Source organism: Pogona vitticeps, chromosome 13 (assembly GCF_051106095.1).
Source record: "Pogona vitticeps strain Pit_001003342236 chromosome 13, PviZW2.1, whole genome shotgun sequence".
NCBI classification, from domain to species: Eukaryota; Metazoa; Chordata; class Lepidosauria; order Squamata; family Agamidae; genus Pogona; species Pogona vitticeps.
Genome location: NC_135795.1, coordinates 21,210,243 through 21,223,549, shown reverse-complemented (window position 1 = coordinate 21,223,549; position 13,307 = coordinate 21,210,243). Strand labels below are relative to the sequence as shown.

Here is a 13,307-nt window from a genome sequence, read left to right as displayed (position 1 = left end):
CTTCCTCCTCCACCACCCTGGGTGCGAGGAGGAGGAGGGCACCCTCTCTGCAGTTGGCCTTTTGGGACATCAGAACCCTTGACCCTGCCCCCCCCCCGGTGAAAGATACTGGTCAGGAGAGCAGGGAGAATCCAAGTGGCCCTTGCCGCCCAGTCCCTGGAGGGGGGGGCTTGCCAGATGAGCGCCTCTGCTCAGCTACTCCTTTCTCTTCAGAGGACCCTTGCCCTGCCATTGCTCTCACTTACACCAGAGGCAGTATGACCGACACACCCTGTTTACCAAGAGGACAGTACATGCGCACACGCACACACATACGCGCTTCAACGCACACCACTATAAAAGAGCCACTTCGTCCCGTGCATCACTTGGATACTTTAAGTGTAAAACCACAAGTGGGCCCCGGGAGCCCTTGTCACGATGGGGAAGTGGAAGAGGAGAGGGCCCGAGGCCCCCCCACCCCAAGGCTTCTCAGCAGCAGCAGGAGGAGAAACACGGGAGTGGCTTACAAAGCAACGGCTCCTGCTTTCTCCACTCGTGGCCTTGGGCCCCGTGGCTCCTTGGCCCAGCCCCAAGGGTGCCCAGGCACAGTCTCTCCCTGTCACCCCACACGCTGCATGGCCCGGGCAGCTGCAGAGAGGCCGGCCTGGGAGCAACGGCCGCTCACCTCTGGCTCAGGGGAACAGTGGGGGTCCAGCTAGGTTTTCCTTCTGACACTTTGGGCCCAGGTGGGACAGCAGGGGGAGCAGGCCAAGAAGAGGAATTCCCGTTCACAGAGAGGCGCGTCTGGGTTCAGAGGGCAGACATGGGTGGAAAGGGCACGGCCAGCTTCCTTGCCACCGAGCTGGGCCATGGTAGCAACGCCGAGAAGGACCTGCCTGCAAGACAAGCAGCAGAAAAAGCAGCTGAACCTGCTCCCGGGTGAGGGGGGTCCCTGCCCTCTCCCACACCAAGACCACCGTTTGGGAGGAAGCGGCCAGGCCAGGCCGTGGCGTACCTTGAGAATCACATGGTCCGGCTATATTCAATGCCGCTCTTTGCCGAAATGCCCGACCACGGCAAGAGGCTGCAGAGGAGGCTCTGGGCTTGGCGGTAAATCCGCTGGGGAATCGTACAGGGGCTCAGATTGGCCAAGGTCGAGCCGATGTGCTGGAGATAATCGGTGCAAAGCTGCTAAGGAACGGTGGCTACGAAGAGGGAGAGCCAGGAAGGGGTGGCACAGCCCCAGTTGCTCCCCCAAGGGAAGCACAAAGAGGGAATGGAGGGCCAGCTCCACACCAGAGAGCGCCGAGAGCCGAACGAGCAGTGAAACTGACCACAGGCATGCCATCCATCTACAACCCCCCCCCCCCGCTCTATCAGAAGTCTTGTTCGTAGGGCTGGTGGCCTCAAGATCAGAGGCCAGGGATCTACATCCCAGATCCCAGAGGGGCCTCGGGGAAGGGTGAGGACGGTGTCGTTTGACCTTGCATCTCCAGGCAACCGACAAAGGCCAGCTGTCAGCTGCCACATCCCACTACTCCCTTGGAAAGCCCGCCACAACCGTCCATCGCTAACTGTGGGTCATTTGGGCAGTGAGATGAGAAAGCCAGCACAGACAGACCTTGGCTGTCCTGCAGCTTTGAAAGCTCTTTCCCTTGCGCATGAGCTGAGATCTAAGATCCTTCTGAACGGGATCTGGGCGCTGGTGCAGCTGTGAAGCTCTTCCACAGTGCCCTGGGCATGCCCTGGGTACAGTGGGGACCACGCCAGGGGAGCTGATCTGGCAGGGACACCCTTGGGTCGCAACAGCAACCGGACTCTCGCAGCCCTCCCAGACTGGCTCTAAGGCCCCCTGCTCTCCCACAAAAAGCTCAATGCCTGTCCTTGTTCTCTGCTCACACAAATCTGCGTGTGGCTTCTCAAAACCCAGCCCCCCCTGAGCACGACCCCTGCCAACGCCTCCCAGTCTGTTTGTAAAGGATATAAGATTGTCCACGGAGGGTGCCCTCCATTGAGGTACAGGACGTACGTGAAGCCATCTTTGAGGACCCCTCTTATGGAATAATAATAGGGCAGGTAATGGTGCTGCTTAAAGTCTCTGTTTTCATAGAAATTTATTGCCGTGTTGTTAGTGGTGAGGACGTGCAGGTAGATGGCCTTGCAGTGGTCTTGGGCAGTCGTTGATATGTGATCCTTCAAGCTTTCAAGTAACAGAGATCCTGCCAGATAAAGGAAAGGGTTAAGAACGGCAGGGCAGGGGCCACCCGCCCATCCCTGCCCTCCTCCTCCTCCCCAGCAGCTGCTAGTTGCCCTTTCTTTGCTGGGAGAGGCGCTTTGCTTGCCAAGCAGGACCCCAATTCTGAAGCAAAGGCTGCCTCCCCAGCCATGCTCGGCTAGGAACACAGCCAGCCATCTGCACAAACTATCGAAGGATGTGGCAGCAGAAGCTCCAGAGCAGGAGAGGTTGCCAAGAGCAGCCAGTGGCCAAAAAAAGGCAGCTCGAGGAGGAGGAGGAGGAGGAGGGGAGGCATGGTGGGGCCAGTGCTTCTGGCAAGAGGCGGCATCTTCCCACTCTCCCTCCTGGTTTTTTTTTGGGGAAGGGGGGACCTCACAAGCCTACGTTCTAAAGCCAGCCATAGTAATATGCAGCAGCCTGGCCGAGGCCTCCCACCGCTCCCCTGCCAAGGCCCCTGAGGCACCCCTCTTCCCTGCGGCCTGCCCTGAGTGAGCCCCATGGCCACCTCTGCTTTTATTTCAGAAAAGAGCTCCATAACCGTTCACACAGCGGTATGGCTTGAAAACATGAGAGCTGACCCTGGCAAGGTGGAAGACGACAGGAAAGAAGCAGTCCAGAAAAGCAGCTCTTCCCCCACTCGCAGGGAATCACACAGTCAGCGATTTACCCTATCTGACTGGCGGAAAGCAATGAACAAAACATAATTAAGATACTCTTACCGATGCCATGCTTTCGAAATTCTTTAACCACTCCGAGGCTTAAGATATAAGCAACCTGAGTGTCAACTGGAAACCCAGAAGCTAAAATGTCACCATCCTAAAAAGACACCCAGCAGAAAGACAAGGAGTCAACGGGCGAAGCTGCAGGGCTCAGCCCTCCCTCCCTCCCTCCCTCCCTCCCTCCCCTTCGCCAGCCATCCTTCAGCCAAGCAGGCGTTTCTAAACTCGGTCTCCTCCAGGAAAATCAGAAGGGTCTGCCTGCCTGCCTGCCTGCCTGCCAGATGCTCCATGGGGAAAGAAGGGTGGAGAGAAGCAGGTTGTTAACCACGGCACGGAGGGGGCAAAGGGAAAAGGGGGAAAAGGTTCCCCACCCCACCCATCCCCAGACTCCCCCCCACCTTCAAATCTCCAGCTGCACAGGCTGCCTTTCCCATTCCAAAGCTGGAACCATGAAAACTGCAAAAGCAAACTCAGGTGGGAAGTTGGGGCCCCTGTGACTTGAAGCAGGACGAACCCCCCCCCACCGCCCCCAGTTCACCGAGAGGCACCTGGGGGCAGACCCGAGGAGTGCGCCCCTCTGCTCTCCTCCTCCTACCTCTTTGTGCACCTTTGTCCGGCTCTTGATCTCGGCCACTATCATCCCCACGATGGTGCCCCGGTAGGTGGCCGCCAGGGAGAAAAACTTCTTGTTGGAGGTGATATCTCGATACCATGAGTCAGGGTACCTGGAGAGGAAAGCGGCAGGATTGCAAAGGGGAGCCCATCAGCTCTCAGGGGAACAGGGACGGACCGGGAGAAATCCTCCACTACTATCTTTTCCCACAGATCCTTTTCCATTTCCAAAAAATGCATTCCTTCATAAAAATGACCCCTTGGCACAACAAACGCTGATCAAACTGTGCCAGCAAGCTTTCCCTGAGTGACTGGCTGCCTGCTTGAGTGGTTTGTTTTGAAATGGATGGTTGTGCCTTTTTGCTGCTTTGAAGGTGTTTTTGGTCTTGCTTTTGTTTACTGTTTTTTAGTGTGATGTCTGTTTCATCCTTTTTAATATCTGTATAATTGTCTTTAGCTTTTAAATATTGTTTTTCAATGCTATAAGCCGCACTGGGTTCTTTTTAAGAAGAATGGTGGGGTAACTGTTACATACAGCACTGATGTTACCTGTCTGTCATGGGTTTGGAGGGAAAGTTCCATCCTATGGGGAGTGGAAGGCGGGACATCAGGAGGAGGGGCTGTACTATATATATATGTGAAGCCTGTGTGGTGAAGTTTAGGAGACGCTGGGATGTGACGAAGCAGCAGCTGGGAAGAAGAAGCTGGTGTGGGAGTCTGTGTGTCAGACAGGGTACTACTGTGTGTCAGTACCAACCTGATAGGTTCAGGTGTCTGAATGGTTAGCCAGAACTGATAGGTTCAGGGTCTGTGCTTCAAGTTAAGGGTTCTGTGTGAACCAAACTGTGTGTATGTATGAGTGAAACTAAGCCACGTTACTAAATCTTATTCACCTGATCATTTTATTTTCCCTGTGTGTGATTTAAATAAACCTTATTCTTTTATTGGTTAAAAATCCATCCCTGGTCTGTGTGACTTCTTACAGGGAATGGTTGGTGGCAGCTTAGGGTAACGTGTGGCAGATCCCAGTAGGTCTGGGTTTGTCACATTGATTGGTGTCCAGCGTGTGGGATACGACTGGTCCAGTTGTCCAGCGGTCCAGCAAAGCCTTGGCAAGTGTGCCCAGAGCAAGGGGGGTCTAGTCAGGGACAATCTGAGAGCACGTAGGTAATCTTCTAGGTGTACCTCACGGGGGGGGTGCACTAGTAGAAGAACGTGTAACCTCAGATTGGGGACTAGATTAGGGTGCTCTGAGGCAGCCTGTTTTGGCGGGAAAAAGCTGAGGCAAACCTGTAAAACAGCAGTGAGCTAGCTTGTCTGCTGAGAGGCCCAGCAGAGGGGGGTAGACTCTAGCTCGCAACTGTTGCAAGTAGTGCTGAAGGACAGCAGCAATCTATAGGGAAAGCTGGTTCTGAGGCAAAAGAAAAAAAAAAGTGGTCGCTTTATTTTGAGGCTTGACTTTTGAAAGCAGCCTGTTCTGGGGGGGAGTATGCCCTTGACTCGAAGCCAGATGGCAGAAATGGGTGAAGTGAAAGACCCCCAGGTAGACCAAGGTTCTGAGGATGAATTTGGCTCAGTGCAGGGTGACAGCACAGGAGAACAGAACCCAGAACTCAGGAAAATGCTCATAGCCCAACAGCATGAACTGAGGATGAGGCAATTTGAAATAGAGGTCAGAGAAACAGCTGAAATCTGTCAGGCAGAGGCAGATGCCAAGAAAAAGGGAATGGCCATGAGGATAAAAGAGATGGAACTGAAACACCAAATTAGAATGGTACAATTGGAATTGGATTTCCTAAATAAGTGGATTAACAATTTATCAGTTGAAGAAATGTCAAAGAAGGAAAAGTATGAGGCTCAGGTCAGACAAAGTGAGCAAGATCTTGAAAAATATACTCAGCAAAAAGACATTAAATTAAAAGAAATCAGAGATAAGACTGAAGAAAAAGTAAAAGAGATAAAAGCTAGGGCTGAGGAAGAAATTTTACAGATCAGGGCTGAGTTTGAGGCTAAGCGAAAGGAGCTGGATTTGAGAATAAAAGGGAAAAGCCAGCAAGGGGGAGGGGCCCATGGTGAAGGGAAGCCCTCAGACATGAAACCAAGACCTCAGATTTTGGAGGGAAAACCAAAACAAGATGAGAGAGAATCAAAATACACCAGAAAATGTTATTTCTGTCAGGGAAAGGGCCATCTAATCTCAGAGTGTGAGAAATTAAAGCAGCTAAAAGGAATTGTGCCTCAGGATTCGAGTGGAACCAAGCCAAAAGCTGTGTTCTGTGTCCAGAAAGAGCAAGGCTCATTGTCACTGAGGGAGCCTGTTGCCATGGCTACTCAATCTGGAACAGCTACATCTGCTGATCAGGCTGAGGAAAATGGTCCTCTTGTAGAGGTCAGGCGCTGCCTGCTGGTGAGAACAGATTCTCAGTTGTTTGAGACAGCAGGGGTGGACGTAGGAATACTTGGCCATCAGTATCGGGGGCTGCGGGACACTTGTTCCCAAGTAACCCTGTGCCATCCAGATATTATTCCTAGGGAGTTTATAATCCCAAATGAGAGCATGAAGGTGGCAGGGATTGAGGGGCAGGTGATTTCACTGCCAGTCGCGGAGGTACCTGTCAACTTTCAAGGCTGGAGGGGAGTTTGGCGGCTAGCAATTTCATCGACTCTGCCAGCAGCCGTGCTCGTGGGAAATGACCTGGCTGAACATGTGAAACGGGTGCTAGTGATTACACGTTCACAAGCCACCACGGGGACAGTTCAGGGGGGTACTGATGAGCCAGAGACGGAAGCAGGTGGGGGGAGTTCAGAAGCTGTGGTGGAAACCTTAACCACAGACAGCAGATTTGGACAGGAGCAAAAGGCAGACGCCACTCTCCAAAAGTGTTTTGAACAGGTGACTGACGCCCAGCTAACACCTGAAACCCCAGTGAGATTTCTGGAGAAAAAGGGGATTTTGTATAGAGAGACCCTGAGGAATATCTCAAAAGGGGGAGAGGGAATCAGAAGTCAGCTAGTGGTACCTGAAAAGTATCGCCCCATGATCTTACAAAGGGGGCACTCTGACATGTTTGCTGCACACTTAGGGGTGAACAAAACACAGCAGAGAATCACACAGAATTTTTACTGGCCTGACATAGGGAAGCAGATCAGGGAGTTCTGTAAACAATGTGATGTGTGTCAAAGGCAGGGGAATAGCCGCGACAGGACCAAAGCAAAGTTGTGCCCTTTGCCTGTGATTGACACTCCGTTCAAATGCATAGGGGTGGATATTGTGGGACCTTTGCCCAAGGCCACAAAGAGGGGGAACAGGTTCATTCTCACCATTGTGGACCATGCCACGAGGTACCCTGAAGCCATACCCTTGACTAACATTGAAACTAACACAGTGGCAGATGCCTTGGTGGGGTATATGTCCAGGATGGGATTTGCCTCAGAAATAATCACAGATTTGGGAGCATCGTTCACATTGAAGCTCATGAAACGCTTATGGCAAATCTGTGGAATTAAGCACAAGGAAACCACTGCCTATCATCCTGAAAGTAATGGGTTAACTGAGAAGTTCAATGGGACTCTAATGCGCATGATTAGGGCTTACTTGGCAGAGAATCCAAACAATTGGGACCAGAAGCTGCAATCCCTTTTGTTTGCTTATCGATCAGTGCCACAAGCCAGTACCGGGTTCAGTCCATTTGAACTTTTATTTGGGAGAAGGGTGAAAGGGCCCCTTGATTTGATCAAACAAAATTGGGAGCAGATCACCCAGGATGACCCACAAGACGTTGTGACATACATAGACACCTTGAGGAATGACCTAAAGAGAAACCTAGAGCTAGCAGCAGAGACCCTGCAGGCTCAAAAGGTCAGAAAGAAAGCTTGGGATGACCAGGAAGGCAGGGAGAGGCACTTTAATCCAGGGGAGGAAGTGCTTTGGCCTTGGCCCTGCAAAGAGAACAAACTGCAGCTGGGTATCCCAGAAACAAAATATTTGGGTGACATGGTAGGGGGAGGAATGGTCAAACCCCTAGAGGCAAAAATAGAAGCTGTTCGTGATTGGCCTAGACCCAACACCAAGAAAAAGGTCAAATCATTTCTTGGGTTGGTGGGCTACTACAGAAAGTTCATCCCGAGGTTTAGCGAGATTGCGGCTCCGCTGACCGATCTGACGAGGAAGAAGACTGATGACAGCATCCCGTGGACCAGCGACTGTGAGGCGGCGTTCCAGAGGTTGAAGGAGGCGCTCGTCCAGTATCCAGTGCTGCGGGCTCCAGACTTCGACCGGGAGTTCATCATCTACACCGATGCGTCTAACAGCGGGGTAGGAGCAGTTCTGTGCCAGGAGGATGAGAATGGTGACCAGCATCCAGTGTCCTACCTGAGTAGGAAACTTCAAAAAGGTGAGAGACATTTGGCAACCGTGGAGAAAGAGTGTCTGGCCATAGTCTACGCGATCCAGAAGGCCAAGCCTTACATCTGGGGAAGACATTTTGTTCTGTGCACTGACCATTCACCACTGCAATGGTTAAAGACAATGAAAACCCACAATAGCAAACTTATGAGGTGGGCTTTAAACCTACAGGACTATGACTTTGAAGTGAAGGTGGTCAGAGGGTCAGTGAACTGTGTTGCTGACGCCTTGTCAAGAAGACCTGAAGAATGAAGACGGCGAAAGAAACATGGACTATGTATATATATTGATGACAAAAAGTTAAATGTACCTGTTTTTTGAACTTGGTTTGTATGAATAAAGGTAAATTGATGTAATGTATATGGTAAATGTTTAAATGCCTAATTGGTATGGTTAACTTAGAATGTAAGTATAAGTAAGTATGATATTGTATGTATAACTGTTTTTGTGTGTTTTATCCAGGTTGTTTTTTGGGAAAAAGCACCTTAGCTTTCCCCCTACAAAACAACTTATAAAGAGGGGAGGTGTTACATACAGCACTGATGTTACCTGTCTGTCATGGGTTTGGAGGGAAAGTTCCATCCTATGGGGAGTGGAAGGCGGGACATCAGGAGGAGGGGCTGTACTATATATATATGTGAAGCCTGTGTGGTGAAGTTTAGGAGACGCTGGGATGTGACGAAGCAGCAGCTGGGAAGAAGAAGCTGGTGTGGGAGTCTGTGTGTCAGACAGGGTACTACTGTGTGTCAGTACCAACCTGATAGGTTCAGGTGTCTGAATGGTTAGCCAGAACTGATAGGTTCAGGGTCTGTGCTTCAAGTTAAGGGTTCTGTGTGAACCAAACTGTGTGTATGTATGAGTGAAACTAAGCCACGTTACTAAATCTTATTCACCTGATCATTTTATTTTCCCTGTGTGTGATTTAAATAAACCTTATTCTTTTATTGGTTAAAAATCCATCCCTGGTCTGTGTGACTTCTTACAGGGAATGGTTGGTGGCAGCTTAGTGTAACGTGTGGCAGATCCCAGTAGGTCTGGGTTTGTCACAGTAACAATATTTTAAATACTGTAAATATAAATGAATAAACATACAAACTAACTCACTTGCATGCCATTACGGCCTGGGAAGCATGCATACATAGATCAAACCCCCCTCTGCCATTCTTTGGCCCTGCTAAAGTGAGCGCATTCAGTTTTCAGTATGCGTTTACGGGAATGTAAACGATGATGCTGTATAGAAAGGTGTGCTGCTGAATGGTCCTGCTTTACATGAAGACCGTGTTCAGCATCAAAAGCCTGCAGGAAACACACTTGTTTCTGCTGGTCATCCTCAAAAGACAATGGCTGTTTTGCTTTAATATGATAGCTCTGTGCTTTTCTATTTATCAGTTCTTAAGTGTTTCAACATTGTCTTTGATGCATGTTTTAATGCAAACCGCTTTAAAACTGTGCAATCTCAAAGGATATTTAAACATGGCAATATAAATAAAACATAAATGAAACATGAGCATTCCATCAAAAAATGATTTTAAGTAAGCTCTTGGTTTTGTGTAAATAAGACATTTAAGCATCATTAAACATACTCCACTGAACATTATTCCTAATCAAGTATTCCATTTGAAATCCTCCAGACTTTAAAAAAAAACCCTTTTGGGTTTCTGATCAGTTTTTCCCACACCTCCCCTCCCCGCCACCCAATTCCTACACACGTAGGAAAAGGCTCCTTTGAGCTGCAAGGGTTAACCTCCTGTCCAGTTACACTTCCCAGTTTATCCAGTTCAAGGAAAGACTCCCTTCTTCCTCCTCCTCCCTTCCCAGCCAAACGAAGGCCACGTACTCAATAGGGAACCAGTCACCACAGAGCTGCTTGACGTGGTCTATGTCATCATGGCACAAAAGACGAAGGCAGATCTCACTCAGTGCGGCCGGAGGCACCTCCTCGCTCATTCACACCTGCACAGAGAGGGAAGGAACAGCACTTGGTTGGGTGTCGAGAGTCAGAAACCATGTAGCACAAAGAACACAGGCTTCTGAGAGATCAAGGGAGGCACATCTGTGCACAAACGCCCAGGATCTATCTTGAGATTTTTCTCTCAACAGACAGATGCAAAAACCTGTTTGGTAACATTTCTCATATTATGAAATTCTGTCTAAATAACGGAGTTGTCTTGCTACTAAATGAAGTGTTGCAAAGCACTCTATGCCCTGCACCCTGCAAGCAACAGAGAAGTTCACACCAGAGAGAGAAAACGGCGAGGTACTCTTTTGCCACCCCTCTGACAGAGCAGCTCAGTTTTAAAGGCTGCGATGACGGTGGGAAGCCAATGGGTGCAGCATCCGTCAAAGGCACCCCTTCCAGCTCCACAAGAGCATTGGTGAGTTCTGGGAACACCTCTGGAGTTCCTTCGCTGCTGGACCATCTGTGGCTGATTAATTTTAGCCTAAAATCCTCCACCAGGGGAAAGCGGCAAGGCAAAACCAGTCCAGCTTGACTCAGCAGGGCTTCCTTCCAAGTAAACAAGCACCAGAGATCAGGCAGCAGAGCTACAGCCTACACACATCTGCCAGAATGTTGAGCAGGCCTTGCTTTCGTGTAGAAACGTACAGGATCAGGCTCCACGCCAGACTGAAATCAGACGGGCAGACCTGTGAGCTGTGCCTCCTAACCCATTCTTCAGATTTCAGTGAAGGCTTGAGAAATGCCAATGCCCAGGAGGCAAATTGGGGGCCCATGCCTATGCTAGTCCCCCTATGCTAGTAAGCTGGGGAGAAGGGCTTAAGGCTTAGCCCTGTCATGGATGGACCATCCAGGCAGCCTTTGGTACATGGTTTCTAAGCGCTGCTGGACAAATGCTCAACTACTCAGTGACACACGCACTGCTGTGCCATTTCACCTGCCACTGCCCAAGCACTGGCCAAACCCTGTGGGCAAGAAGTATAGGGCCCACCCAGACTCTGTGTTGTGGGGTGGGAAAGGGACACACACAGAGAGCGGCTATCTAAGCTTCCTAAAGAGGCTAAGAGCCAGAAGGAATCTCCCTCCCTCAGCTAGACGACTTCCAAGAGACAGGACAAGAGTGTCCTTGGGGGAATCCGGCACATTCAACAGTTCTTACGCCAGTGGCCACCAACAGCCTGCCGCCAGCACAAACTCAGTCCTCGGAGGGAATCCCAGCTCTTCAGACTGGCAGGGTTTATTATCAGCACGGCTGCAAAAGCAGATCCAAGCAGTGATCGCATTTTGCAACAAAGATACTCTGCCGTCAGACAGAAAGTGCCATTCTGGGCACTTGGCTTTCTCTAAGACTGTTGGACCTTCTTCAGGTCTCATGGCAGCCACTCGCAATTACCAGAAAGAGGGGAAAATCATGACACACACACCCCAGAAAATTTCTCTGTAATACTGCAAGCTCATGGACTGTATCTCGTACAGAATTATGGGCCACTTAAAGATGATTACCCTAAGGAAGTTATTATTAACCAAAGAAGCCTGCTTGACTTTGCCCCTTCTGTGAATGCCAGCAGGGCCTTTGCTGCCAACCTACCTTCACTCTGTGGAGTTCTTAAAGAAACACACCGACCGAACCTCGGATTCTGTGATTTCCCACTCCTACAAGAACTCACAGCTGAAAGTGGCTTCAAAGAGGAGAGACCAAACCTCACAGAACCTTTGGAAACATTTCCCTTTAAAGGTTACTAATATTTCCTGCTCTTTTTCTTTTATGTACTCATTGCAGAATATGGAAAACCATGGAGCCAAGACATCTGTGCCTCTTGGACGTTTCAGATAAAAGGCTGCTGACACTTCCATGAGAAGGGCACTTTTACATTCTCCTGTGAATCTGTTTCTGTTATCAGTTGCTACCACAAATGTTCTTGAATTGCAAAGGAACTGTAGACTTTAAAGAAAAACAAACTGCCATATACTGTACAGTATTTCAAATTATTCACATCCATTTCCTTGTACAGTATATGTCACAGGCCCTGGTTTTCTAAACCACACACACGATGCCTCCAAATTTTGTTTAAAATGTATCCTCTTTAGAAACAAACTTCCTCTCCTTCCTACACCTCAAGAGTTTGTCCAAACCAACAGCCAAAACAAAGGTTGTGAAATTGTCTCAGAGTTTGAAATTTGATACTGAGTAGCTTTTTAATGACAAAGAGGCACAAATGCCTGACTTGACTTGAGGTCTGAAGTTCAAGCTGGAAATAAAAACCCAGGGCTAAATTATTAAAGCAGGGTTAGCAAGTAGCCACGGAGACCGGGCATCAGCGGGGGGGGGGGGGGGAGAGACCCTCTACGGTCCCCCTGCGCTCCTTCTCTTCTCCCTGTCCAGGCCGAACGTCTTCAAGCCACCGAGAATAAGAAGGGCCACACACACGGCCATTACCACATTAGTAAGGAGGGCAGGTATGTGTGTGTGTGGGGGGGGGCAGAAAACCACCAGGCCGAGGAAGATCCCTCCCCGCTTCAGCCTGGGGGGGGGGGCGAGGTGCCTGGCTCGGCCTCGGAGGGGTTCCTGCTCCTCTCCTGCTTCCTCGCGCAGGGAAGGGAGGACGGCCGACCCACCGGCGGGCCCTCCGCTCCCGGCTCGAGGGGCGCCTCCCTCCGGGGCTGCCACTGCCGCCCCTTGACCCCTTCAGCCAGCCCAGCCAGCCCTCCCTGGAACCGGGCCCGGGGGGGGGGGGAGAAGGCGCCTCCGCTCCCTTTCCCGGAGACCCGCCCGCCCGCCGGCCTTCCTCTCCCCCGGGCGCCGAAAGGTCGCCGAGGGGACGATGACGACGACAGGAAAGGCCTCCACCTGAGGCGGAGCAGAGCCGCCCCGGGGCGAAGGGAAGGAGGAGGCGGAGGACCGGGACCGGCCCCCACCGGGAACGGAAGGAAGGCCCGCTGACCTGAGGAGGGGCGGCGGAGGAGGCCCCAGCGCTCGGGCGGCGGAGTCCGGGCACGGTGCGCGGGCGACTCCCTCCCTCAGTACATCCCAGGAAGGAGGGCGGGAAGCGGCGGCGGCGGCGGCGGCGGCGGCGTCCTGGCGATTCCTCTCCGGGCGGCGGGCCTACCTCGCAACAAGGCGCCGCCCCATTGGCCGCCGGGGTGGTGGGCGGGGTCACATGGCCCTCGCCAGGGGAGTCGCCGCCATCTTGGCCCAGGAAGGGGAGCCACGTGACCGCGAGCGTCTCCCTGCTTCTTTCCGGTTGGGAGGAAGCCGCCGGAAGCTCGGGCAGGGAGAGATCTGCGCATGCTCAAGCCCTCTTGTTCTTCTTCATCGGCGGCAACCGACTTCCCCGCCCCGCCGGAGGAGGAGGAGGAGACGGACTCCCCCCCCTTTCCCCCGCCCCGAAAGGAGGAACG

At 51.5% G+C, this 13,307-nt stretch overlaps 1 protein-coding gene across 1 annotated transcript; it reads right to left on the bottom strand.

Moving 5' to 3' along the window:
• Nucleotides 1–352: 352 nt before the first annotated feature.
• NAA60 (N-alpha-acetyltransferase 60, NatF catalytic subunit) lies at nt 353–12,992 on the bottom strand. The gene is made up of 7 exons (XM_020811929.3): nt 12,851–12,992; nt 9,789–9,904; nt 3,530–3,659; nt 2,935–3,031; nt 1,964–2,198; nt 995–1,159; nt 353–875 (listed from the first exon to the last, which is right to left on the bottom strand). Exons 2-6 carry the CDS (start codon nt 9,896–9,898, stop codon nt 1,003–1,005), a joined length of 729 nt encoding a protein of 242 aa, XP_020667588.1. The 5' UTR covers nt 9,899–9,904; nt 12,851–12,992; the 3' UTR covers nt 353–875; nt 995–1,002.
• Nucleotides 12,993–13,307: the final 315 nt, after the last annotated feature.

Bases quoted from the DNA above. Each gene is read 5' to 3' on its own strand.
- NAA60 (XM_020811929.3), bottom strand. From the start codon at position 9,898: ATGAGCGAGGAGGTGCCTCCGGCCGCACTGAGTGAGATCTGCCTTCGT. The intron at 3,032-3,529 runs GTAGGAGGAGGA...GTGTCTTTTTAG, and splicing joins GGACAAAGGTGCACAAAGAG to GATGGTGACATTTTAGCTTC. The intron at 2,199-2,934 runs GTAAGAGTATCT...TTTATCTGGCAG, and splicing joins ATTTCGAAAGCATGGCATCG to GATCTCTGTTACTTGAAAGC.